This window comes from Mucor mucedo (genome assembly GCF_025094135.1).
Source record: "Mucor mucedo strain NRRL 3635 chromosome Unknown EV154scaffold_10, whole genome shotgun sequence".
NCBI classification, from domain to species: domain Eukaryota; kingdom Fungi; phylum Mucoromycota; class Mucoromycetes; order Mucorales; family Mucoraceae; genus Mucor; species Mucor mucedo.
This window is the reverse complement of record NW_026252294.1, coordinates 85,692-108,128: the sequence shown is the minus strand read 5'-3', so window position 1 is coordinate 108,128 and position 22,437 is coordinate 85,692. Positions and strand designations below refer to the sequence as shown.

At 37.0% G+C, this 22,437-nt stretch overlaps 11 protein-coding genes across 11 annotated transcripts; 6 read left to right on the top strand and 5 right to left on the bottom strand.

Annotated features, from left to right (window-relative positions):
* The first annotated feature begins 2,050 nt into the window (after positions 1 to 2,050).
* Positions 2,051 to 2,887, top strand: EV154DRAFT_495038 (GPI-GlcNAc transferase complex, PIG-H component-domain-containing protein). Its single transcript, XM_051599984.1, has 4 exons — positions 2,051 to 2,262; positions 2,346 to 2,418; positions 2,464 to 2,657; positions 2,720 to 2,887. The coding sequence occupies exons 1-4, from the start codon at positions 2,107 to 2,109 to the stop codon at positions 2,828 to 2,830; spliced, it is 534 nt and encodes a 177-aa protein (XP_051461887.1). The 5' UTR covers positions 2,051 to 2,106; the 3' UTR covers positions 2,831 to 2,887.
* A 21-nt stretch (positions 2,888 to 2,908) lies between these two features.
* On the bottom strand, positions 2,909 to 4,231 carry EV154DRAFT_413057 (WD40-repeat-containing domain protein; the record flags this gene model as incomplete). The annotated part of the gene is made up of 6 exons (XM_051595544.1): positions 2,909 to 3,033; positions 3,095 to 3,237; positions 3,318 to 3,784; positions 3,855 to 3,904; positions 3,967 to 4,018; positions 4,097 to 4,231. The coding sequence occupies 6 exons, from the start codon at positions 4,229 to 4,231 to the stop codon at positions 2,909 to 2,911; spliced, it is 972 nt and encodes a 323-aa protein (XP_051461886.1).
* Positions 4,232 to 4,519: 288 nt separating this feature from the next.
* EV154DRAFT_573282 (MEMO1 family) lies at positions 4,520 to 6,019 on the bottom strand (the record flags this gene model as incomplete). The annotated part of the gene is made up of 5 exons (XM_051606384.1): positions 5,749 to 6,019; positions 5,545 to 5,653; positions 5,408 to 5,476; positions 5,118 to 5,342; positions 4,520 to 5,036 (listed from the first exon to the last, which is right to left on the bottom strand). The coding sequence occupies exons 1-5, from the start codon at positions 5,792 to 5,794 to the stop codon at positions 4,520 to 4,522; spliced, it is 966 nt and encodes a 321-aa protein (XP_051461885.1). The 5' UTR covers positions 5,795 to 6,019.
* On the top strand, positions 5,956 to 7,291 carry EV154DRAFT_559234 (uncharacterized protein; the record flags this gene model as incomplete). The annotated part of the gene is made up of 5 exons (XM_051605537.1): positions 5,956 to 6,019; positions 6,090 to 6,143; positions 6,215 to 6,874; positions 6,945 to 7,074; positions 7,153 to 7,291. 5 exons carry the CDS (start codon positions 5,956 to 5,958, stop codon positions 7,289 to 7,291), a joined length of 1,047 nt encoding a protein of 348 aa, XP_051461884.1.
* A 170-nt stretch (positions 7,292 to 7,461) lies between these two features.
* On the top strand, positions 7,462 to 9,192 carry EV154DRAFT_436366 (S-adenosyl-L-methionine-dependent methyltransferase). Its single transcript, XM_051596820.1, has 5 exons — positions 7,462 to 7,637; positions 7,713 to 7,974; positions 8,044 to 8,132; positions 8,203 to 8,339; positions 8,407 to 9,192. Exons 1-5 carry the CDS (start codon positions 7,563 to 7,565, stop codon positions 9,146 to 9,148), a joined length of 1,305 nt encoding a protein of 434 aa, XP_051461883.1. The 5' UTR covers positions 7,462 to 7,562; the 3' UTR covers positions 9,149 to 9,192.
* Positions 9,193 to 11,666, bottom strand: EV154DRAFT_457534 (ammonium transporter AmtB-like domain-containing protein; the record flags this gene model as incomplete). The annotated part of the gene is made up of 9 exons (XM_051597410.1): positions 11,551 to 11,666; positions 11,384 to 11,485; positions 11,141 to 11,312; positions 11,020 to 11,054; positions 10,914 to 10,962; positions 10,768 to 10,837; positions 10,661 to 10,698; positions 10,501 to 10,605; positions 9,193 to 10,421 (listed from the first exon to the last, which is right to left on the bottom strand). The coding sequence occupies exons 1-9, from the start codon at positions 11,647 to 11,649 to the stop codon at positions 9,193 to 9,195; spliced, it is 1,899 nt and encodes a 632-aa protein (XP_051461882.1). The 5' UTR covers positions 11,650 to 11,666.
* A 411-nt stretch (positions 11,667 to 12,077) lies between these two features.
* Positions 12,078 to 12,487, top strand: EV154DRAFT_495012 (uncharacterized protein). Its single transcript, XM_051599983.1, has one exon. The coding sequence runs from the start codon at positions 12,168 to 12,170 to the stop codon at positions 12,381 to 12,383; it is 216 nt and encodes a 71-aa protein (XP_051461881.1). The 5' UTR covers positions 12,078 to 12,167; the 3' UTR covers positions 12,384 to 12,487.
* A 79-nt stretch (positions 12,488 to 12,566) lies between these two features.
* On the bottom strand, positions 12,567 to 13,701 carry EV154DRAFT_495009 (uncharacterized protein). The gene has a single exon (XM_051599982.1). It carries the CDS (start codon positions 13,626 to 13,628, stop codon positions 12,627 to 12,629), a length of 1,002 nt encoding a protein of 333 aa, XP_051461880.1. The 5' UTR covers positions 13,629 to 13,701; the 3' UTR covers positions 12,567 to 12,626.
* A 172-nt stretch (positions 13,702 to 13,873) lies between these two features.
* EV154DRAFT_495006 (uncharacterized protein) lies at positions 13,874 to 17,410 on the top strand. The gene is made up of 7 exons (XM_051599981.1): positions 13,874 to 14,203; positions 14,271 to 14,489; positions 14,556 to 14,694; positions 14,776 to 14,859; positions 14,968 to 15,285; positions 15,361 to 16,560; positions 16,663 to 17,410. Exons 1-7 carry the CDS (start codon positions 14,061 to 14,063, stop codon positions 17,326 to 17,328), a joined length of 2,769 nt encoding a protein of 922 aa, XP_051461879.1. The 5' UTR covers positions 13,874 to 14,060; the 3' UTR covers positions 17,329 to 17,410.
* EV154DRAFT_494994 (uncharacterized protein) lies at positions 17,330 to 18,207 on the bottom strand. The gene is made up of 5 exons (XM_051599980.1): positions 18,107 to 18,207; positions 17,961 to 18,034; positions 17,788 to 17,903; positions 17,570 to 17,724; positions 17,330 to 17,513 (listed from the first exon to the last, which is right to left on the bottom strand). The coding sequence occupies exons 1-5, from the start codon at positions 18,164 to 18,166 to the stop codon at positions 17,409 to 17,411; spliced, it is 510 nt and encodes a 169-aa protein (XP_051461878.1). The 5' UTR covers positions 18,167 to 18,207; the 3' UTR covers positions 17,330 to 17,408.
* Positions 18,208 to 19,269: 1,062 nt separating this feature from the next.
* EV154DRAFT_494988 (uncharacterized protein) lies at positions 19,270 to 20,963 on the top strand. Its single transcript, XM_051599979.1, has one exon. It carries the CDS (start codon positions 19,325 to 19,327, stop codon positions 20,897 to 20,899), a length of 1,575 nt encoding a protein of 524 aa, XP_051461877.1. The 5' UTR covers positions 19,270 to 19,324; the 3' UTR covers positions 20,900 to 20,963.
* Positions 20,964 to 22,437: the final 1,474 nt, after the last annotated feature.

Here is a 22,437-nt window from a genome sequence, read left to right as displayed (position 1 = left end):
TGCCAATAATAACAATGAATAAGAAAATGTGGGCCTACCAAATATAAAAGAATGGGTCTAAAAGAGAGGTTAAGGGTTTGTCCGTTTAAAAAAAAGTGGCAGCTGTGAACGTTTTGTTATTATAGAATATCATAACTGCCACTTTTACAAGCCAGGAAAATGGAAGCTGTGAATGATTTGTCTTCAACAAACTAAAATAGATGCCATTTTTTAAAACCAAAAAACAGCAGCAGTGAACCTCTTGGCTTCATTCAACTGTTAAAGGTGCCATTTTTGCCAGCCAAAAATATGGCAGTTGTGCCTCTTTTGTTATTATAGAATATCATATCTGCCACTTTTGCACGCCAAAAAAATGGCAGTTTTGTGAAGTAAATGGCAGATAGTTGCCATTATTTCCGCCATAGTGATGACATTCAAGCAAATCTGTAGGCACCTGTGAAGTTGATCCTATCAATCCATACATTATGCTGTCAGTACCATTAAACTGTCTTATAGTATTATGATATACCTTCACTATCGTTTATTTCAATATTTTTCCCTTTCCCTTTCATTTGTTTGAAGAAAAAAAAAAAAAAAAAAAAAAAAAAAAAAAAGAAAAAAGTGATCAATTATTCAAAATCAAATAAATCCAGACTGATAACCGCCACACTGGTTTTTTATATTTGTTGTTGTTTATATTACGTACTCATATTACGTACTCTGTTCCCAATTTGCTCTTCTTGGTTGTTTTTCTTTTGTTTGTCGTTGGGATAGTTCCCCAATATCCTGCTTATTTTTCTTATAAAATGATGATGGTAATATCTTCCTTAGAAGAGCTTTTCTTTACTTTATTTCTCAATTCAAGTCAAGGCATTTATTCTTTTTTTTATCTGAAAGCCCAACCAGTAGTGGTAATGCGTGTGTAATTCATGTTTTATTCCTCGTTCTACTGCTAATGAGATACTTAAACAATCGAATAAAAGTAATGTGACTCTGGCTCCTATTACGTGTGTAAACCCACCCCAAATTTGTTGGGCTAAGTGAGCAAATAACTGTAAGATCACAGCGCAACAATCATAGTTTCTCGTAGATTTGGTTGACAAAAATCCGACTCTCATTAAAAGACTCGCATGGAAAGGTATGCCAAGAAAACAATGATCTTCAATTTAACGTAATCACCGCTTGGAAAGCAGCTGGCGTAGACTTCCGAACAAATTATGTATTTATGGATGAGGCCGGCTAAATGCTCATAAAATCATAAGTAAGCATACTCAGTTAAGGGAATACCTATAATTATTCCTATGCCACCTCAAAAGGATGAAAACCTCAGCATTATTAGCTGTATATCACCTTCGGTACGATCAATTTTTCGAAGGTGAGCCCTTAAAATCGGCTGATGTGTGATAATTGAGAAAGAGTTCCCTTTGCCAGCTAGAAAAAAAGAAGAAAAGCTAAAGCTGATGATAAGAAGAGTGTAAATCCTTGAAAACCTACCACTGCGCATTATGTCGTAACTTTCGTTCGAAACGTCATGGATATTCTATACAGCCACAACAGGCATGGATTCTATATCGTCATGGATAATTGTAGAATTCATCATTCCCATTATGTTGTTGATGCCATCGAAAGTAGAGGCTATAAGCCTTTATTTATGCCCCCCTATTCCCCATTTTTGAATCCTATTGAGGAGTGCTGGTTCAAGATCAAGAAGCACATCAAAAGAAATCCGCTTTCCACTTTGGACACTTTAACCCCAAGAATTAAGGCAGCCTGTGAGACTATCACTACGGAAGATTGTAATGGTTGGATAAGACACTCTGAAACGTACTGGGAAAAATGCCTTAATACAGAATCAAAACTAGTTTAAACTTTTACTCGTCTGAATTTTTTTTTAGTCTGAATTTTTTTTTGAGCCTGTCTGAAAATAATTTTCAGTTGTCTAAATTTAAAGTGATAATACTGTATAAGAATCTTTTCTCTCGTACTGTGTCTGACAGGGCATTTTATTATTATTTTATTAGAGTTCCGCCAGTGTTTGACCTTTTTTTTTTTCAAAAAAAGGGGAATGCACTTTTTTTTTTTTTCTCTCTTAATTTTGAATTCTGGGAAAAGGGGAAAAAAAAGCAAATGGATGAAAGTGGTGGTTCAATTTACACATTGGCAAACATGACCTGTCATATTTTACCCGGTGTACAAGCACGAGAGTACGTGGTGAAACCTGTTTCGAGACTTTTCGGATGGTTGGATCTACTGCTATGGATGACCATGTTGCATTTTATGCGGGTAAAAAAAAAACAGAAAAAGGAGGAAGAAAAGAAAATGTACTTTTTTTTTTTTTTTTTTTTTTTTTGACTTTGTTTTGTTAGATACACTATTTCAAATATGCAGGCTCACTTGCCCTTGTCTGGCTACTAATGAAAAGAAAGACGGTGCGTCAAGGTAAGAGTACAAAAGGACGGGTAATTCATCTCTATTTATAATTAGAAAGTATATTAGCGATCCGGGACGTCGGAATTCAAGTGAAAACAGTCTATTGGGGAGGATCCTCCGTATCCAGATTCATCAATCGATCCACCATTGAAGGTGTCATTATCAATGAAGCCATCAGTTTTTGGCAGATCAAATCCTATATGGCCATTCTAGTCAAGGACGAAGAAAAGATGGTGGTTGTATTTGAGGTAAAAAACAAAATATCTCCTATGTTGGTATTATTCATACACTTTCTTACATTCTTTTTTAGCATTTACTGCCTAAAATAGACCCCGTTTTGCTTCGTGTTTATCATGGCATCAATACAATCTTGTACACTCAACGAAATAACGAAGATAAAAATAATTTTTACACATACTAATACCCCCCCCCCTCTACCCTCAGCTAATTTACACGTAATAATAATAAAAAAAAAGATGGTATATATTTTAAACAGCATTTACGAGTACCCGACTGACAAATCGTTTAATGCAACACATACAGCTGCTTTATGATGACCATTATACTGTCTAATCGTCTCTCCATTTTGAAGCTCCCATAACCTTGCAACATGATCTGACGAAGCTGCACGTATAAAAAAAAAAGTTTAGATGTAAACAGAGAAATAGATACGAGATTTTCTTACCTGTTACTAAATAGGCAGAATCTGCTGAAAAAGCACAATCCCAAACCCATCTTTGATGTCCTTGCAACGTCAACAATAGTTCAAAGTTATTTCCTGCGTTCCAAATCTTGGCCGTGTTATCTGCTGAGCAAGTAGCTAAAAGCCTAAAAAAAAAAAAAAAAAAAAGACATGGTTTTTATTAGATTCGATGATGTCCCCCTTCTCACAGCTTTATTCCACTTACTTGGTATCGGGACTCAACATCACACGCAAAATATAATTGTTATGCGCCTGAAACTGATGAACCGGTTCTACATCGTTGGCATCTGAACCATTAGACAACTTCCAGACATAACAATTACCTTTATTATTGACCGCAATCAACATGGACCCGTCCGAAGCCACCGTGACAGAACGCATCGGGACACCTTCCTCAGGCACAAGTTCATGGGTACACGAATGGGCCGTCAAGTCCCATATCTTGACCGCCCCATTCTGATCACACGTAATTAACTCGCCTTGATTCGCATGCATCACCGCATCCGTAATGGGAGCTCCATTATCGAAATTTCGTGTCAACACTGGGTTTCTACCGGACCGCGTGTCCCAGATTTTTAAATGACCATCTTCGCTTGCTGTAAACATCCAACGTCCTTCTCCATGAAACCCAGTTGCAATCACATTACCCGTGTGCTCTCCAAATACAATAAACTACAACCCGAAACAAAAAATAGAGTTAGTCATCCCACCCCCCACCTTCTTTATAAAAACGTGTATTTACAGGACTATCGTTGTTACTGGCAATATCATAAAGTCGCACCGAATGATTTCCTGTAAAAAAAAAAAAAGACAATGAGTGATAAACTTCAACAACCAAAAAGGGTCAAACATACCTGCTGCTGCTAAAATGGTTTTATCAGGAGAAATACAAAGACGGTTCACTTGCTACAACGGCACCCCCCAAAAAAAAAAAAAAAGTTATTTCATGGCACCTCTCTCTCTCTCTCTTTCTCTCTTTCTTACTGAGTCTGGATGTTTAATAGTTTTTGAACAAATGCCACTAAGCGCTTCCCAAAAACGAACGGTATTATCATACCCAGCTGTAACAAGTATAACGGAATGACTATCGTTTTGAAGGGATTGTTGATACTGTTGCATCTGAGCATAATATTGTTGTTGTTGTTGCTGATCTTGTTGTTGATCCTGTTGCTTTTTATTCTGCTTTTGCTGCTGTTGTTGTTGTTGTTGTTGCTGTTGTTGCTCCTGCTGCTGCTGTTGCTGTTGTTCTTCTGACATTTCTATAGTGCAAGTTATATATTTGAATACAAAAAAAAAAAAAGAAAGGAAGGGGTGTGTGCAACAAAAATCACGTATTTTCCCGCCTAATATATAAAAAAAATAATGGGCAAAGAGTCACACTTTTTTTATTATTATTTATGTCACCCACTATTCGATCTGTACATAGATACTGGCATAACTAACACTACTATCTTCAATTCTCTTACAAGCACTACTTTGATCATACTTGATACAGACTAGAGTTTGCTTGGACGGAGACGTAGGATGGCCCTTGAGGATTTCAAGTGCAGCCATCAAGACACCAATAGGATGTCTACCACAGATGGTATTCCCCGTTTTTTCAAGATACTTGTGAAATTCCTCAAAGCTGAGAGACTTCAACTGCTTGATACCACGAAAATCAAGTTCCTTGATAGACTCATGGATAGGACGCTTGATTTTATCTTCGGTTCTTTCATTGAGTAAGATGGGATTGTCATCGTTATCCTCCTGGGTGTAATACGTGTATCGAAATCGAGATCCCCAGTGACAAAAATCAGAAGAGATGATGAATAAATTCTCTGGGTTTGACAAGTAATCAGCTAATATCTCACCGTACATTTTTTCTTTTCTATCAGAGATGGATCCTACAAGAATAGGAACGATCTTGATTTCATTGATTTTCCTAAAAAAATGTAACGGAGGGGGTTAATTCAACAACATTTTTTTTTTTTACAAGCAGTGAATTGCCTCAAGGACACTTTACTTTTCAAACAATTTGTAGATAAAAGGTAAATGCATTTCCAGACTATGCTCTCGTTCATCCATGGTTTTTGTCATGTATCCAAACTTTTCAGTCTGGAACAATGCTTCAGTCACTTGTTGATCCACTTGAAGATTTCCTAAAGGTGTTTCATACGTGTCGCATTTTGATAAATTGCAACCATCAAAATAAGCTTGATGCGAAGGACCCAGTAAAAACACGCGTTTACTAACAATAAAGAGAAAAATGATAAATACATGGTTTTTCAATATATCCCATCGATTCACCTTTACATGTTGGAGATATCCACTGTCTTGTAAGCAAACGCTGCCGTAGGTCCACTATACTGAAACCCAGCATGACTTTTTTATATGCGTGTGTTAGACACATGAGCTCGTTTTTTTTTTATTAAAAAAATGTCGATACTTACGGTCCAATAATAGCTCTTACACCCTCAATGGGGAAGTTTGACTTTGCGGAAGAATATTCTTTCGTGGCTCGTTCAAAGAATGTCTCGAGTTGTTCATTTAATTCGGTTTCTAACACGTCAAAAAAAAAAAAAAAAAAAAAAAAAGAGAGAGAAAGGGATAGCGTCAAAACCTGCTTTGTTTCACTGTTCAGTTCTGATACTTACTATTAGCAATATACCAAGTACCAGCGTGAGAAGCACTTCTAATCATCTTGAGAAAGAATGTTGCAAAAAAACAAGAAAGCAGTATTTTTTATTTTTTATTTTTCGCATGATATTTTATCAAAAACAGAGTGAGCTGGGATTGAAATATAAAAATGTCTCACATTTTTTTTTTTTTACTTTGTTACTTCTTTTGCTTTTGTTCAAACCATGCGTCCGCCTCGTCGTACAAGTCAAAGGAATACAGAGTATCTCAACTATCTAAATACACTAGGTAACCCCCCCCCCCCCCCCCTATAAAAAGGATTTAGCTTTTCCGCTATTAAACCCCAAAAAAAAACTAGCGTCTGATAGGGATTCTCAGAGCTTTTACCGCAGAGTCTATCCTGAACAACAAGGTATACAAAAAGAGTTCCCATTACACTTGTTCTCTTTATAAAATTCCATGTGATAAAAAGTAATCCTATAGTAGATAATGACCTGGTAGAGTATGATACTCCCTTTGATGAGACGGAAGTGATTGAGGCCTGGCTCGTTTATTATTCAGATATTCCTCCTTTGACTGCAACAGAGTCATCTAACAAAGATACTTGTATCATCGAAGATACCATCTCTTCTCTCTCTCTGGGCGAGTCTTCCACTATAATTCCTCCTCCCTTATCAACCAGTGATATCTCTCCTCCCTTGTCAGCAAGTGATATCTCTCCTCTGCATCTTGCTAAAGTAAACATTCCCTCCTCCTCTTCCTTTACAGCAAGTGATAAATTCCCTCCACGTCCAATCACAATGACGACAACCACTTCTAGTCAAGAGCATTCTACCAGCCCTCCTATCACATCAACTGAGACATTGCCTCTTCATGTGTCTACGGAAAGAACACCAGTAGAGACCACAATGGAACTTGTGGATATCTCTTGTGACGCAGGTGATACTATCAGTCAAGCCAAAAAGATCTATTATGACAACATTTTAACAAAACTATCTTCAGAACCTGTTGTACATAAGGATAAGTTCACTTGTATCATCTACTCGGATCCACTGGATATTCCTGACTCGTATACAGTTATCACAGACAAGAAGGCTCAAGATTATTTAAGCCCCCCTCCCTTACAACCTACCTCAAGCCATGGTGAGTGGATTTTTTTTCTCAGCAAACAAAAAAAATAGAAATATGTAAAAATTCATTTTCTCTTTACAAGATGAAATCATTCGATATACAATCAAAGAGTTTAAAAGTTTGAATAAGACACCTACACATGAACTTGGTGTACTTGCTGGTAAACTTATTACTGCTTATAATATTGGTGTACCTAAATCTGAAGCTGCACTGTAAGTTTCCTAGTTTTTTTTTTTTTTTTTTTTTTAGTTTATAAAAACTAATACTACCTTTTACTCGTTGTTTTACAGTCCCCGTATTTTCCTGCCTACAAGACAACCCAAGAATCCAGAGAACGGCCAAAGGGGCTTCTTAAATGATGTCATTCCCTATACGAACAGTAAACTTCAAACCTCTTGTATGAGATGTCGAAACCTAAAGGATGAATGACTACCTATCATTTGCTCTCTCTCTAAAAAAAACCTTTGCTTGAAAAATATATAAATAAATAATATTGCCTATTCCCCAATTATATTTTATGCTGTCATTCTATACCATCCCTAGTCTTCTTTCATAAAAGATCATCGGGCTTATATTTTTTAGTGACAAGCTATATAAAAGCTCGTGTTACCAAGATTATATTTTTATAAAAAAAAAAAAAAAAAAATGTGGGAGAGACGTGTCAATTTTCTCTCTCTGTCTCTTTTATACAATCTACACCATGGCTTCACAAGTTCCTGGAGTCGAGCATCGAGATACACAGTATTTTGGATATTATGCCCAACTTCAACATCAAGTAAGGCCTCCCTTCTTTTTCATGACCCACGCGCTTCTACACACTAAAAAACTTTTTTTTTTTTTTTGACATTAGCAAAACATGTTACAAGACACGGTTCGTACATCAACCTATCGTTCCTCCATTCTCTTAAACGGACCCAAATCCTTCAAGGATAAACTCGTCATGGATGTAGGTGCTGGATCCGGTATTCTTTCCTATTTTGCTGTTCAAGCAGGTGCTAAAAAAGTCTATGCTGTCGAAGCTTCAGGTATGGCCAAGAAAATGGAAAAGTTAGTGGCTGCTGCCAAGGATGGTAAAAATGCCTTTTTAAAAGACAAGATTCAGGTCATCAATGGTAAAAAATTTCTCTTTTTTTTTTTATATGTACACACACAAAAGACTCATCTTTTTTCTTTTTATCAAGCTAAAATTGAGGATCCTGATTTGCCTATTCCTAAAGTCGATACCATTATTTCTGAACCCATTGGTGTTCTTCTCTTTCACGAAAGAATGGTAAAAAAAAGGTTTACATGGAATGTGATGAGGGGAAACCAAAAAAAGACTGACACTGTCTTATATTTAGTTGGAAAGTTATATTTATGCTAGAGATCATTATTTGAAACCGGGAGGTGCCTTATACCCTTCCAAAGGTAATATTTTCCTTGCTCCCTTCACCGATGCTACCTTATGGAGTGAGACAATGGCCAAAGCTAGATTTTGGTAAAGTATGCAAAAAAGAAAGCGATAATCTCGGCTTAGAATCCTAATCCTTCTATAAAAAAATAAGGGAGCAACCATCGTTTTATGGGATTGATTTGACATCCTTGTACAAGGATGCGCGTGATGAAATGTTTGGTATGCCTGTGGTAGGCCATTTTGATCCTCGTAACTTAATCACCACCCCATCTACATTTGAGAAATACCCTGTGGATTTCTCCACTGTCACTGTAGAAGCCTTACAAGATATCGTGATTCCTTTCAGCTGGACTGCTCAATATACAGGATTAATGCATGGTATCGCTGGATGGTTCGATCTCGTCTTTGCCCCACCTCCCTACGATAAGCCTAATCCCGATGATCTAGGCACCACGGTTGAAATGTCTACCAGCCCTTCTGCAGAACGTACTCATTGGCAACAGGTACGTTTCCTCTTAAAGGAACCCTTGGCCGTCAATGCCAATCAAACCATTCGTGGCTGGATGCGTTGTATTGTCAATGATATGCGTAGTTATACCATCTATATCGAGGTCACAGCCACTGATGCTCAAGTCCTTTCGGATGCCAAAGAAGCCGATCAGGATCCCACATTTGCTGAACCCAAGGAGGATCGTCCTGCTGTACGTCGTGGTATTTGGGAATTACATGAACAGACCTATAATTATAATTATACACCTGGTATGATGCCTGATTATAAACCCGAATATTCATGTCTCTATGAACCAGAAAGTCGTTTAGATAATCCACTCCATCCTCAGTGGGATCTGGAAGCGATGAACGTCATGGATGATTACGAAGATTTTGTAAATTAAATTTTAAAAAAAGTGAATAAAAAAGCAAAAACTTTTTTATTATTTTAGGACCGTTTTGTAAATTTAGTGGGAGGGTCAAAATCTGTAAATGCATCATGACTGTACTCGTATTCATTCACAGGTGTATTTCTACCACTACTGACAGTCGTACTTGGTCCAGCTTCATCTGAATAGTCATAATTGCGTTGTTCGGTCATATCATCTAATTCAAACCCGCTCGGTTCATTATTGGATGAAGGTTGGGTATACGGCTTCTTTTGCTGCTTCTGTTGTTGTTGTTGGCTCTCCATCGCTTTTGACGACGTCACTCCACCAAAATCTTTATCCTGTCCATAATTCAAAATCACAGGCTCTTCCATCATTTGCGCTCCGTTAAATACGCCGTCCTTCTTCTTTTTAGACATGATCAAATGTCGCAGATTTTGCTTAAAGTTACGTTTCTTGACCGTTGGATTATCCGTTGTATTTAACGTCAAATCAATACTACCAGGACTACCCATCGCGTTCAAGGTGCCATTGACGTGTTCATCCAACTGCACATGTCCCTTATCTTCTCCTTCTCCTTCTTCTTCTTCTTCTTCTTCTAAACGTGCTCTGGCTTCATCAATAATCTGCTGACGACGTGCATGTTCCTCATCCATGGGTAAATAACCATAGGCACGTTCACCCATTTCCGCCCAATCAGTTCCAATAATCTCATCCTCATCCGCTAACCGTAATGTCAATGAAGGAATCTTGTTCAAGACAATCAAGATCAAATAGGTCACCACAAAAGCCCAGGCCGATACACTGACAATGGCTACCAATTGAATAGGTACCAACATCCAATTACCGTCCAACCAACCACCCATGGGGAGTTGGTCTATGGGTGTTCCTTCCGGATAGGCTAAAGCCATGACACTTTGTTGAGCAAACACACCTGTCAAGACCAGACCGACGAGACCCCCAATATAATGGACTGCAAATACATCCAGAGCATCATCAAAGCCTAAACGATGCTTGTAACGCAAGATAATGTTGGAGATAAATGCACCAATCGCACCAAACGCAAGTGAACTACTTTCTGACACATAACCTGATCCCGGTGTGATGGTGGCAAGTCCCGCTACAGCTCCCGTACATAACCCAATGATACTCCATTTACGTGTATGTTGGTAATCCATCAGTACCCACACAATGGCTGCTGTACACGCTGAAAGATGGGTACACACAAGAGAGTGTACACTTTGTGCATTGGCTGCTAAAGCACTACCTGCATTAAAGCAGAACCAGCCTAATCATTCAAAAAAAAAAAGGTGTATGGGTTGGTCTAATGTTTACATCTTTTTTTTTTTCTTTAAGGAGGGGCTTACCGAACCACATCAAGGCCAAGCCTAGAAATACAAAAGATACATTATGAGGTGTATTGACGTTTTCATTATAATCTCGACGTTTTCCAACCACCATAGCATAGGCGACTTTTAAAAAAATGAGTCATTTGTATATATCGTGTGGGGATTGGTCGTGTGTTACCTGCAGCCAAACCACTGGAGATATGAACTGGTGTGCCACTATCATAAAAAAAAAAAAAAGCATTTTGAGATTTAAAATTGTTCCCCCCATTTTAATTTTTTTTTTACCCCGCATAATCAATAGCACCTAATTGAGTTAACCAGCCATTTCTTGACCAGATCCAAGAAGTAATGATGTCTAGAAATAATAAATAAAAAAGAAAGAAACACTAAATAAAAGAGAAAGAAACAATAAAAAGATTGGGTTATTTTACCGTAAACAAGGGTTGTCCAAATAAAAATAAATAAGATGGCAGGACCCAGCTAAACTAGATGTTAGTGACACGTTCGACCTACACAACAGACAGCGAGTTTACTTACGGACATTCGTTCCGCGGCAGATCCAAATGCCAACGCTACATGAAAAAATAAAAAAAAAAGAGGGTTACCCAATAAGGGGATATTCATCATGTGACCCTTTTTTCAAATCATCCTCTATTACCTGGTGTAATGGCAGCAAACATACATTGAAACAGCATAAAAGCAGCAGCTGGAATCGTTTGTTCTGGATATTGAGGTGCTCTACCTACACCTCGTAATAGAAAATGACTGGAATCACCAATAAAAAATGATCCAGTTTCGGAAAAGGTAAGTGAGTAACCAATCAAATACCACTTTTACATATAAAAAGAAAAAAAAAGGGTAAGTGGGTGTATACAATGTATATTTTTTTGTTTTTGTTTACTTGAAAAGAAACCACGGCCACAGACATGACAGTCAAGTACATTAACGATAATGCATTTTTGGCTCTTGCTAAACCTGCATAAAAAAATCCAAGTGCAGGTGACTATCAAAATAAACGTCAAAAAAAAAAAAAAATTTTTTTTCTCTTCTCCTCTGTTAAACGTTTACCATTAAAAATACAAGACAAGCACAAAGCATCACCCAGCCTGTGTCACCATTATTGATCGTATATGTTTGTTCTGTTGTTAATGTAGCATTGGTAGGCATATTTGTTTATTGTTTACAAAAAAAAAAAAAAAAAAAAATATACATGTACAAAGTACAAGATCCCCGAGATTTGGACTTTCTTTTTTTTTTTATCTAAAAGATAGGGCGGTCTTTTAAACACTTGAGGGGGTATAAACCATCCGTCTTTTAATGCAAACTGATAAAGAAATAAAGAGGATTAAACTTTATCCGACAATCATCATCTCTTGCTTTTAACACACTATGGATCTTCTCTTCAATAAAAAAGAGAGGTTACAGGAAGACGCAGTTTCAAATTGATAAAAACTGTTATCTTTTTTTTTTTTTTTTTTTTCAATTCCCTGGTCCCGGGTTTAAGATAGTTCATCTTTTTTTTTTTTTTTTTTTTTTTTCTCAGTAGTGCGAAAAGAGTCAAACAATGGAGCAAAGATCAACAGTTGCATTGCAGCCGTGATTTTCATTATATATATATATATATAAAAGGGATCATTCTCCCCTCTTCATTCATTTTTATTTCATTCATCTAATATCCTTTACATATGCTCTCCAAAATTCTCCTCTTGTTAGCTGTCATCTGTTTCCTCGGTCTCGTACAAGCTGCTCCCCTTGGTTTTCCCCTCATTACAGACCATGCAGCACAAACATCTGATTTTGACGTTCAAGCAGTCAACACCGCGTTGGACGATCAACTCGGTACCACATTCCTGGAAGCCATCGTTGGTCCTAGCAGAGGCCAACACAAGGCTCAACAATAAATGAAACTAATAAAAATAATAATAAAAAAAAGAAAATTTGGCTGAGAGTCTAATATAAATTACATGTGATTTAATAATTCAAGCCAAATTGTTTTTTTTTTTTTGATCGACAGTCGTCATAGAAACCAGAATTTTGAGTGTGTGTGTGTGTGTGACAAAAAACGGGGACCCAATAAAAAAAAATAATTATAAAACGTTTATTTTTTATTTTTTTGCAATTTAAACTAAGGAATTCTGTTTTTTCTATTTGGATAAAAAGACATTTTTATGAATGGATAACAGGGAGATAGGAATATCATCATCATCCTCACTATCCGTCTCATCAAATTGTAATTTTTGTTTGACCTTTTCCTTGTACTTGTCCGCTGCTGTTTGATAATCATTCTCAATCGCAAACGTGTCCGTCTTCATCGTCCCCGCCGCCGCCGCCGTATTTAATATCGCAATCGGTACAAGGTCCTGATCATCCTCTTCTTCTGCATCACTCAATAAAGAAGAAGGTCGACTGATGGGGGATTGTAAATACCCTAGTGGCACATCATCATCATCTTCCTCTTCTGCTTGATAACGAGGCCATCGTGGTCTCATGAAAACAGGTGATAATGGTTGCCTCTGGCTCCTTTGTCCACCATTAAACGACCTTGACCGCGCCAAGTCTCTCATTTGAGGCGGCGGTAAGGGTTGAGTTTGAGCCTGAATCACGCACTCTTGTTGTAATTTCGCGGCTTTTCTTAAATCGTGCGCTGAAGAGAATTTTCGCATATTACTCGTGGTGGTGGTGGTGGGGGATTGGTGACATTTGGGAATGGGAGGTACGGGAGGAGGTGCATGCAATGCGTTGGGTGAATAGTAATGGTGAGAGGAAGGAGATAACAACGGTAACGACTCGGCCAGCGAGGAAGTAGGTGAAGTCATCTCTCTTGAACATAGTTTATTTAAAGCTGATTCCCTTTCTTCCATTAGTCTTGAATGAGCTGAAGGGTCTCTACCGACGGATTTGGATCTGGGTCTGGTCTGTATAGTGTGCCTGGAGGTGGTGGTTGCTGCTGGTGGTGGTAATTGAGGTGATAACAATGGGTTTCCCTTAGGTAACCTTGGGTCGTTAAAGACGATAGACTGAAGTGGTACAGAATTCGATGATGAGGGAACTAACACTGGTTCTGGCTTGTTCTTTCGAAATAGTCCAAATAAAGGTTTAGGTTTTCTCGATCTATGCATACTGTGAGGATCAAAATTATGAGACATATTTATATATATATAAAAAAAAAAAAAAAAAAAGTGGAAAAGAAAGAGAAAAGGAACGAGAAAATAAAGAACCGACTTTATATATTAAGTGACACTTGTACTAAGGGTTGTGCTACACAGGTTTCATTGGCTTTTTTATTACATTTCTTACAACTAATATACCATACCTCATCATCGCACGTGTTTTTTTTTTCTGTTGTCAACTCTAATAAATAAATAATAATAATAAAAAAAAAAAAAAAAGGCTGAGGCGTAGTTGGGGAGATTCCAGAATAAGTATTTTGAGTCATGCAGAACCACGAGTTTTATATCTTGTATATTTAACTATATATTTTCTTCTCTTTTTCTCTTTTTCTCTTTCTCTCTCTCTTTATTTTTTTTTCTTCTTCTTTTCTTCTGCAAGAAATTACACATATACATAAAAAGGAGGAAATGTCACTTACTTCTCTTCCTTACGAAATTGTACATTGTTCTTCATTTGACGATGATTACAGCCCTGAGCAATTAGCCAAAAGTAGTCCGGGTAATCAACTAGACTCTATACCAGTAAAGTGCAAAGGCTGGCAAACACCAAAGTAAAATAAGAGAAAGAAAGAAAAGAAATGTTTATTTATCAGTCACTCATCCTATTCTTTTTTGTAGATGCCCTGAATACCCACAGGATTTGATCATTCATCTATTATCCGGCACCGCACGTATTTCCAAAGTTCAAATTCTTTCACATCATTTCAAAATCGCTACCAAAATTGACGTTTACATTGGTTTATTAAAAGACGCTAAAGATATACTGGATGACATTGCACCTGATACACCTCCCAGTGACGATGAAGATAATATGTTGATTGAATTCACACGATTAGGGTAAATTCTCTACTACTACAACAAACAACAACAACAACAAAAAATGACCCTCTTTTTTAATAATAGTTATGTTTGTTTTGATAATAATGCACGCGCACAATTTCGTGCTCGGGAACTCAAGTCAATAAAAATCAATTCGGATGGTGAATACGTGCGACTCGTCATAAGAAACTGTCATCGTAATAGACTCAATACTTTCAACCAAGTAAGTTCCCCCCCCCCCTCTTCTAATAAACCTCCTCAACTTTTTCTTTCTCTGCTTAAAAATTAACTTACACCAAAAAAGGTCGGTATTCTCGCATTAAATATTCTAGGTCAACCTTTACATCTTGTCGATAAAGCCAATATAGTCCCATCTTCTTCTTCACAGGTAAAAATTCAATCTAATCATCTTCCCCCTTTCTTTTTTTTATTATTATTATTATATACCATCTCCTGAACAATACCTTTCCCCTTACTCCCTAAAATAATTATATAGAACCATATCGTACGTCATCCATTCGACGATAACAGTATCCTCAGTACCTCCACAAGAAGAACAAGTGTCTCTAGTAACCAAAGTTCTCTCAACAGACTTTCTTCCGCCAGTGGATTCGAAATAGAACTTGGTCAATGGACTTCCGCTCTCATTCATGCCGAAGAAGACGCCGTACGTTCTGAATTATATCAAACCGCAAAAACCTATAAATACTTGGGAGAAAAAATGGAAAAATTTACAAAAATTTTGTCAGATCTGGAGATTGGAAAACGACATGCCGTCGAAACAAAAGATTATGATGAAGCAGAGAAAATTAAGGTTTTTTTTTTTTACTTTATAATTTAAAATCATCCCCCTACTTGTAACTAACACTTTTCTCCTTTTTTTGTTTAGGATGATATCAAAGAGATCAAACAAGCAGCTCAAACCATGTTGAAGGGTGCTCATGTTCAAATCACAAGTGAAGGAAACGTCATTCCACTCGATATACCAGAAAATATACCCCATAGTCATAGCCAACAGCAACAGCAGCAGCAGCAGCAGTATCAGCAACAGCAACAGCAACAGCAGCAACAATATGAGCAGCAACAGCAACAACATGAACAACAAGAAGAAGAACACCATCATTATCATGTACAGGAAGACACTGTGATCGGCTCAGAAGAACCCACCATGATACCATCCATTATACCCATCATTGAAGATCCTGAAAGTATACCCGAACCCATCATGGACGAAGAACGAGGCCCTTACACCATTGCCATTCAAGTGTTTGGAGAAGATATCGTTGCTTGTGTACTCAGTATGAAGGCCAAATGTAGAACAAGGGGTTTGGGTTTAATTGAACAACGTATCGAATCCGTACAATCCCTCGCTCGAGACAATCAATTGGACGATCTCTGTACCATGATTTATTTTGATCAACAAAACCATGCACCCTATCACAACATGAATGACGATGATGATGACGATGAAGAGGAGGAAGATGAAATGGCCCTTGATACCGTCACACGATCCATCTCCAACTTTATTAATGCCACACTCATGATGATCCAAGAAGCCGTGATGGATTCAAGAGAGCCCATTGTCTCTCTCGCCATCACTACATGGCATCACCTCAACGATTTCTGCAGAGAAACAGGGATTGACCCACGTTGGACCATTGAATGGATCGAACGTACCTTTTCAGGTCTTTTGAAACGTACAGGAGATACAAACCTCAAGATCAAAACTGCTGCCACCCTTCTTATCTCCGTTTTAGTCCAATCTTACCCTTCTCCCCCATTTTCTCTCATGCCCTTATTTATTTGCAAACCAGAACGTTTGATCCATAACTACAAGGAAGCCAAATCCCGTGTAGAATTGGTAGAAGCCCTCGTCGTGAAATTAGGGGTTGAAAAATCCGTCCATAATCAGTGTAAAGTGTCTGTCCCCTTACAGGACTTGATGGCCTTTGTCGTCGCTTACTTAAATCATGGTCATGATGACGTTCGTCAAGCCGCTGTAAAACTTGTCGTTACCATTTCTGAACAGATTGGGTTTAATATAGTTAGCTCTTACATTGACGAAACATTGCGTGTCTCATTGGCTGGGGTAAAGAAATATTTTAAATGTTATCTAAAAAAAAAAAAATCAAAACACACATTTACGCTAACTTTTTGTTGTTGTTGTTGTTGGTGAAATGTAAAAAATTAGACGGTTCAAAAGCTAGTAGATAAAGGCTCATTTCATACACCCGCTCCCATCTTGACAAACAAGATTAAAAAGACACCTACGACCAAGGAAACACAAGCAGAATTACGTAAAGCAGCTGTCCAACCCGAGAGAAAGACGAGATCAAGTAATCGAAGTGTGAAAGAAACAACTGACAAGAAGAGTACGAGGACTAATAAATCGGGTAGTCGACCTACTACGGCCCGTAGTAAACCTATCAAAGAGCCTGTCAACGAGAATGATGCATGTATCTTTTGTGAAGAAGTCAATGCAGAGTTTAATGAGGATACCTTGATCAAACATTATTACAATACGTGTCCGGTATTAACCAATTGCTCCTTATGCCAAATTGTAACGGAGATTTCGACATTAAATGAACACATGTTGGTAGACTGTGAGAGACACCATTTGGTCAAGGCCTGTCCTAAATGTAGACAAGCAATTCCTGTGGAACAATGGCATCAACATACGATGAAAGGTGGTTGTAAACTCAAGACGGGTGAATATGATGCACGTTGCCCCTTATGTCTTGTCAATATCTTGCCTGCTAATGATGCAGGTTGGAAACTCCATTTAATGACAGGTGAAGGTTGTACTAAATTAAAAAGATCACGTGCTCCCAAGAAGAAGATGAAAAAAACCATTTAATTTTTTTTTTTTTGCTTTTTTTTTTGATTTTTTTTTTTTCTTTTTTTTTTTTTTTTTTTTTTTTTTTTTTTTTTTTTTTTTTACAAAGTGTATATAAAAATCAAGAGTGGACATGTAAAGAAAAAGAAATAAACATTTAAAATAAATTTACTTGGCCTTGAATTCATGCAACCGAGATTCAACACCTAATTATTATTTTTTTAGGCTCTCATTCAATTATATCTTTCTATTTAGGACTTACAGGTAAGTAGATATGGTCGTTCTCAGGTAAACTAGGTATCGCATGATGATCAAATCGTTTTATTCGGGTACATTTGTGTAAATCCATAAACACCATTGTACAAATCATAATGCATATCATCACCACAATTGCCTTTCGATATCTTTTCACCTTATCTACAAAATAAACAATTTGCAATAGGTTTTTTTTTTACATCCTCTCCTACTTTCTTTACTTACCCTGAATCCATCGTCTCATTCTTTCTGTTTTGGAAATACCTTTCTCTACATAGGGTGCATGACAGTGTCTACACCGTTTTGTCTTGCTGAAACAATAAGCATGAGCCTGATAGTCTCTACAACAAGTTACTTTGGGTTGGTTCAAAAAAGAAAAGAGTTCATAAACTCATTACATTCTACTACATTGACAACGCACTCTTGTCCAGGCTTCCCATTCTTCATTTAAAAGACAGATACAACAACCGTACTAAAAAAGCAAATAAGTTATTTATTTTTTTCCGTGTAAAAAAAAAAAGAAAATATTTATTTTTTTGGTTACGTTGCTAAAGGGTGCTTTTTCACTTTTAAAAGCGTTTTGTCGTTGAATGGCCAGTGGCATACTTTAAAGAAATTAAAAAAAAAATAAAAGGGAAGAGAGAGAGAAAAAAAAAAAAAAAGGGTTATGGAATTTTTATGCTGCGCTAAATAAAATAATATACTCGCTCTGTCTTTATCATTCTTGTCCAATCATAAAGTCATAAATCTCATACCCCACTTAGTTGGGTGCGTCAAGGGAAAGCACTTTGAGGCAAAGTTTTTTTTTTTAATTTTACGACATGATTCGTTATAAATGAACATTTTTACACCTCCAAATCAATGAATAGTACACTTGAACAAAAAGGCCCTTTTTTTTTTTTTCTGGGGTGAAGGGTCTCAAGCGCAATCATTATTTACGAAAAGCATGTCCTATCCCATATTTTTCGCATCATTACCATGACACCTGTATTTGCACTTTGTGCTATTTATTTACACAAAAAGCTTCAAAAAATCTACCTTAATTTAAAAACTGTCCTTCCCTCTAAGATTTTTTTAGATCCTCTCTGTGAAACGAATACGAATAAACCGCGGTGGTGATACAAGTGAGCTTTAAACCATCATCTGGGGGATCAAGAGTGGCACTTTCCATTCTAGGTAATATTAGGATTTTTGCGTACTACTAATTACACATGATGGAGTACATCATTTTCCTTTTTACTTGAGTGCAGAAAAAAGTGTTTACATTCAAAGTAAAAAAAAAGTTTGTAGCCAAAGAGTCGGGAGGATCGATCCTCTTTTTCTGTAATGTGCATAAATTGGAGAAGGCTACATCTATTTCTTGCAAAAGGTCGGTAAATGATAAAAAAAAAAAAAAAAGTCAGATATATACTTTTTTCTGTTTTTAAAAAATCAGGTGCTCCGAAACCAGGCAACTTGTAGAACCTCTAGAACAAAGGAGCTATTCAAAACTCATGAAAAGCAGTTGAAACAAATGATAACTGTTATCTTTTATAGTTTTCTGCAGGGAAAAGAAGTCAAAATATTATTTAAAACCTCTTCCGGATGAGCACAATAAGAAGTGATTGTGACAACAACAAGAATACCATCAGAACGGCTATGTGTAACTTTAAATCGCGGATATATAAGTCCTACTCCTTTAAACCTTTTATTCTTTGTTGCTTCTTTCTTCATTCTTTGTTTCTTTTTTTTATCTAAACTCTTTGCTACCTCAAACTACAACATGTCAACTGACAAGCAGGGAAGTAAAGAAACCGATAGTTTCGTACCACACTCGCCCGATACGTCTCATATTGGAACCATCGGCACCTTTGATTTCTACATCTGGACACTCATACCGGCTATTGGTATTATCTTTTGCTTTCTTCACACCGAACAAGAACATATATGGAGCTGGACAGGTGCAACCGCTGCAGAATCCCAATCCTTAGAGTCCAAAATCATTGTGTCCGTGATATCCACCGTCATTGGTGGTTGCGTGGTGGCTACCCTGATGAAGGCCGTCTCTGCAATCTTTTTCACATTGATGAAATATCAAGGAGCTAATTTTTCACATTTTGCTGCTGTCGTTGGTGGTTATTCTCCTTCCTATTTACCTATACTTTTTGCAGGAAAAAGGTGGTTCGGTATACTCTTGATCTTTATTATTTTAATAATCAGTACAGTGACAAAACAACTGGCGGTTGTATCTATGGGTGTGCGTGTTATCTCTTTCAATGACACCATGACATCTTACACACGAAACTATTCATCCTGCGTAGCTACAACAGGGTTAGGTGAAATAGGAAAAATGCTGCCATTTGCAACGTTAGATGCTTTCAACAGCTTGCGAAATCAAAATGCTACCTATACAAATGAGTATTATGACAAAAGTATACCCGCAGGTCTAAGAGGAGAATCCACCTATGTGCGTGAATTACCCTATGCAAACGTCTCATGTTCCATTGTTCCCAGAACTGCAAACTATTCTAGTGCAAGCCCCATGTCCTACAATTTTACGGCCGCAAATACCTTATTTGAGAGTATATCATCTTGGCATGCTGAAATAGCCCTAGCTATGAATCTCGACCTGAAAGAAAATGCTAGCTGGGTAGCTTGCACAATCGATGTCGGACACGCAACAGCTTTGACGTCGTGCAAAGATACATTGTGTCATACAGAACGGGTGTCTCCAATTACGCTTTTTGAAAAGGAATACCCCAGTGGTATATATGACTTCATGAACGCTATGTTTGTAATGACCAGACCAGGTTCAATGGTGACTCGTAATCCATTGTTGAGCTGGATATTAGGCGCCAATATTACGACCTATGTTGATATAGAAGAGAAAATTCCAGGGGAGAGTGTACAGATGATTCAAGACAGAGTAGAAATATTTGGCACCATGGCCGGTCGAATATTATGTGATTACAACAACAAGGAACCATATACGGATACCGTCACATTTCAATCGAATTATATCTCTTCCCAATATTATGTGAATCGTATCTTATGGAAATGGCCCTTTTGGCTGCTGGCCGGGTTTATCTTTGTGATTTGGATTCTATGTATGATGGCCATGTGGATAACACCCGAAAGCAGAATTATTTCAGTAGAATGGTTTATCAGTCAGTATATTACAAGAAACCGTTACGGTTATCTGTCCGGCAGTGATTTAGTCAAAACCCACCAGAAAACACTTTTGCAGGTGGTCGATACAAGCTCCAATGAAAATGTAGGGAACGTGTCAGTCATTCAAACGGATACTTACAAAGATATAAAAGTTCAAAGAGTGCGCCGTGATAAACAATACCAATAATTTATTCTACCCTTTTTTTTTTTTTACATTAATAAAATAATCACTTTACAATTAGAAATATAAATACATAGTGTCAATTGACAGTAATGAGGGGTTTAAACCATAAATTCGGATTTAAATGCTCGCTTTTTTAAAGTTTTTCCATATTTGACTTTTAAAGAAACATTGGACTTATCACATACAATAAAACCGGATTCGTGTAAGCAAAATGAAAAAAAAAACATCACACACACCAGGATTCCCACAAATTCCATTTCACTAATTATTATAAGTACATGGAAGTGTAATATAAGCTTTTCATTACCCGTTATACAGGCGTACCTGATACGTACCATAGCCGGGTATTGCCACTATCACAATTATATTATATTTTCTTTACTTGGTTTTCCCTTCCAACATCAAGAAGGATTACGATGCAAAGCGTGTTGTACCAATGCTTGTCGGTATTGATGTGGAAGATATGCCTGAGACATTAGCTATAGGGGAATTAACCGAAAAGCACAAAAATGAATTAAAAGAATTCCTTTTCACAAAGAGTAACAACCCCGGAACATGCCGTAGAATCATAATGGCTAAACTGACTATGGAGCTTCTTCAGACCGTTGTTTTTCTGCGAATGATTACATATACGCCAGTGTCAGATCAAATTGTATCTCTTTTTTTAGCCTCTTGGGTGAACCTTTAATTCCTTCTCCGACTTCAAATACAGAATAGAAACTACATTCTATCTTTTTTTTTTTTTTTTTTTTTTTTTTTATCAAGTTGATTTCTACGTAATTTGTAAGACTTTTCGATTCCCAGTTAGTCAGACACCCATCTAATTCGATTCCCAGGGCAAAAAAAAACACTGTTCTCCCGCTTAATTTCTTAAAATTGGAGCTTTTTAGTGCATGCTGTGCGGATCAGATACAAAATCCAAGTCTATATGAGTGTGCTATCAGCGCTTAAAAAATACGAGCGTGGAAATCCCAAAAAGAAATTTTAATGGGCGTGCGTTAATCGCTTTTTTTTTTTTTTTTTTTTTTTTTTTTACATTTTGATCTAATATTTTCTGAAATTAGTGTACAAGTGGGCTTGAAACCATCATCTGGGGATCAAGAGTGGCACTTTCCATTCTAGGCAATATTGGGCTTTTGCATACTACTAACTGCATATGGTGGGAGATCAGACTCGTGTTTAAATAAACTATACAAAACAATTACCTATAAATTTAATTGTGTGCCAAAAAAAAAGAAAAAAAACTTTACATTTAAAGTATATAAACATTCCACTTATTTCCTGCTTAATCGCATTAGACCCAGATAGATCGAGCCTTTTATATGTAATGGAGAAGGCTACACCTATCTTTTAAAAGGTCGGTAATGATAAAAAAGTCAAATATACTTTTTTCTGTTCTTAAAAAATCAGATGCTCCGATACCAGACGGCTTAGAAGATATATAGAACAAACACCCTATTCAGAGTTACACAAAGCAGTTGACACGAATGATCCTATCTTAGCTAACCTATTTAAATCTTTCAGGATGAGAATCGGTCACA

Coding starts and splice junctions, on each gene's coding strand:
- EV154DRAFT_495038 (XM_051599984.1), top strand. CDS start 2,107: ATGGATGAAAGTGGTGGTTCAATTTACACATTGGCAAACATGACCTGT. Junction 2,263..2,345: donor CCATGTTGCATTTTATGCGG/GTAAAAAAAAAA, acceptor TTGTTTTGTTAG/ATACACTATTTCAAATATGC. Junction 2,658..2,719: donor AGATGGTGGTTGTATTTGAG/GTAAAAAACAAA, acceptor ATTCTTTTTTAG/CATTTACTGCCTAAAATAGA.
- EV154DRAFT_436366 (XM_051596820.1), top strand. CDS start 7,563: ATGGCTTCACAAGTTCCTGGAGTCGAGCATCGAGATACACAGTATTTT. Junction 7,975..8,043: donor CAAGATTCAGGTCATCAATG/GTAAAAAATTTC, acceptor CTTTTTATCAAG/CTAAAATTGAGGATCCTGAT. Junction 8,340..8,406: donor ATGGCCAAAGCTAGATTTTG/GTAAAGTATGCA, acceptor TAAAAAAATAAG/GGAGCAACCATCGTTTTATG.
- EV154DRAFT_495012 (XM_051599983.1), top strand. CDS start 12,168: ATGCTCTCCAAAATTCTCCTCTTGTTAGCTGTCATCTGTTTCCTCGGT.
- EV154DRAFT_495009 (XM_051599982.1), bottom strand. CDS start 13,628: ATGTCTCATAATTTTGATCCTCACAGTATGCATAGATCGAGAAAACCT.
- EV154DRAFT_495006 (XM_051599981.1), top strand. CDS start 14,061: ATGTCACTTACTTCTCTTCCTTACGAAATTGTACATTGTTCTTCATTT. Junction 14,860..14,967: donor TCCCATCTTCTTCTTCACAG/GTAAAAATTCAA, acceptor ATAATTATATAG/AACCATATCGTACGTCATCC. Junction 16,561..16,662: donor TGCGTGTCTCATTGGCTGGG/GTAAAGAAATAT, acceptor GTAAAAAATTAG/ACGGTTCAAAAGCTAGTAGA.
- EV154DRAFT_494994 (XM_051599980.1), bottom strand. CDS start 18,166: ATGCCACTGGCCATTCAACGACAAAACGCTTTTAAAAGTGAAAAAGCA. Junction 18,035..18,106: donor AAAAAGCACCCTTTAGCAAC/GTAACCAAAAAA, acceptor TTGCTTTTTTAG/TACGGTTGTTGTATCTGTCT. Junction 17,725..17,787: donor AATGAGACGATGGATTCAGG/GTAAGTAAAGAA, acceptor TTTATTTTGTAG/ATAAGGTGAAAAGATATCGA.
- EV154DRAFT_494988 (XM_051599979.1), top strand. CDS start 19,325: ATGTCAACTGACAAGCAGGGAAGTAAAGAAACCGATAGTTTCGTACCA.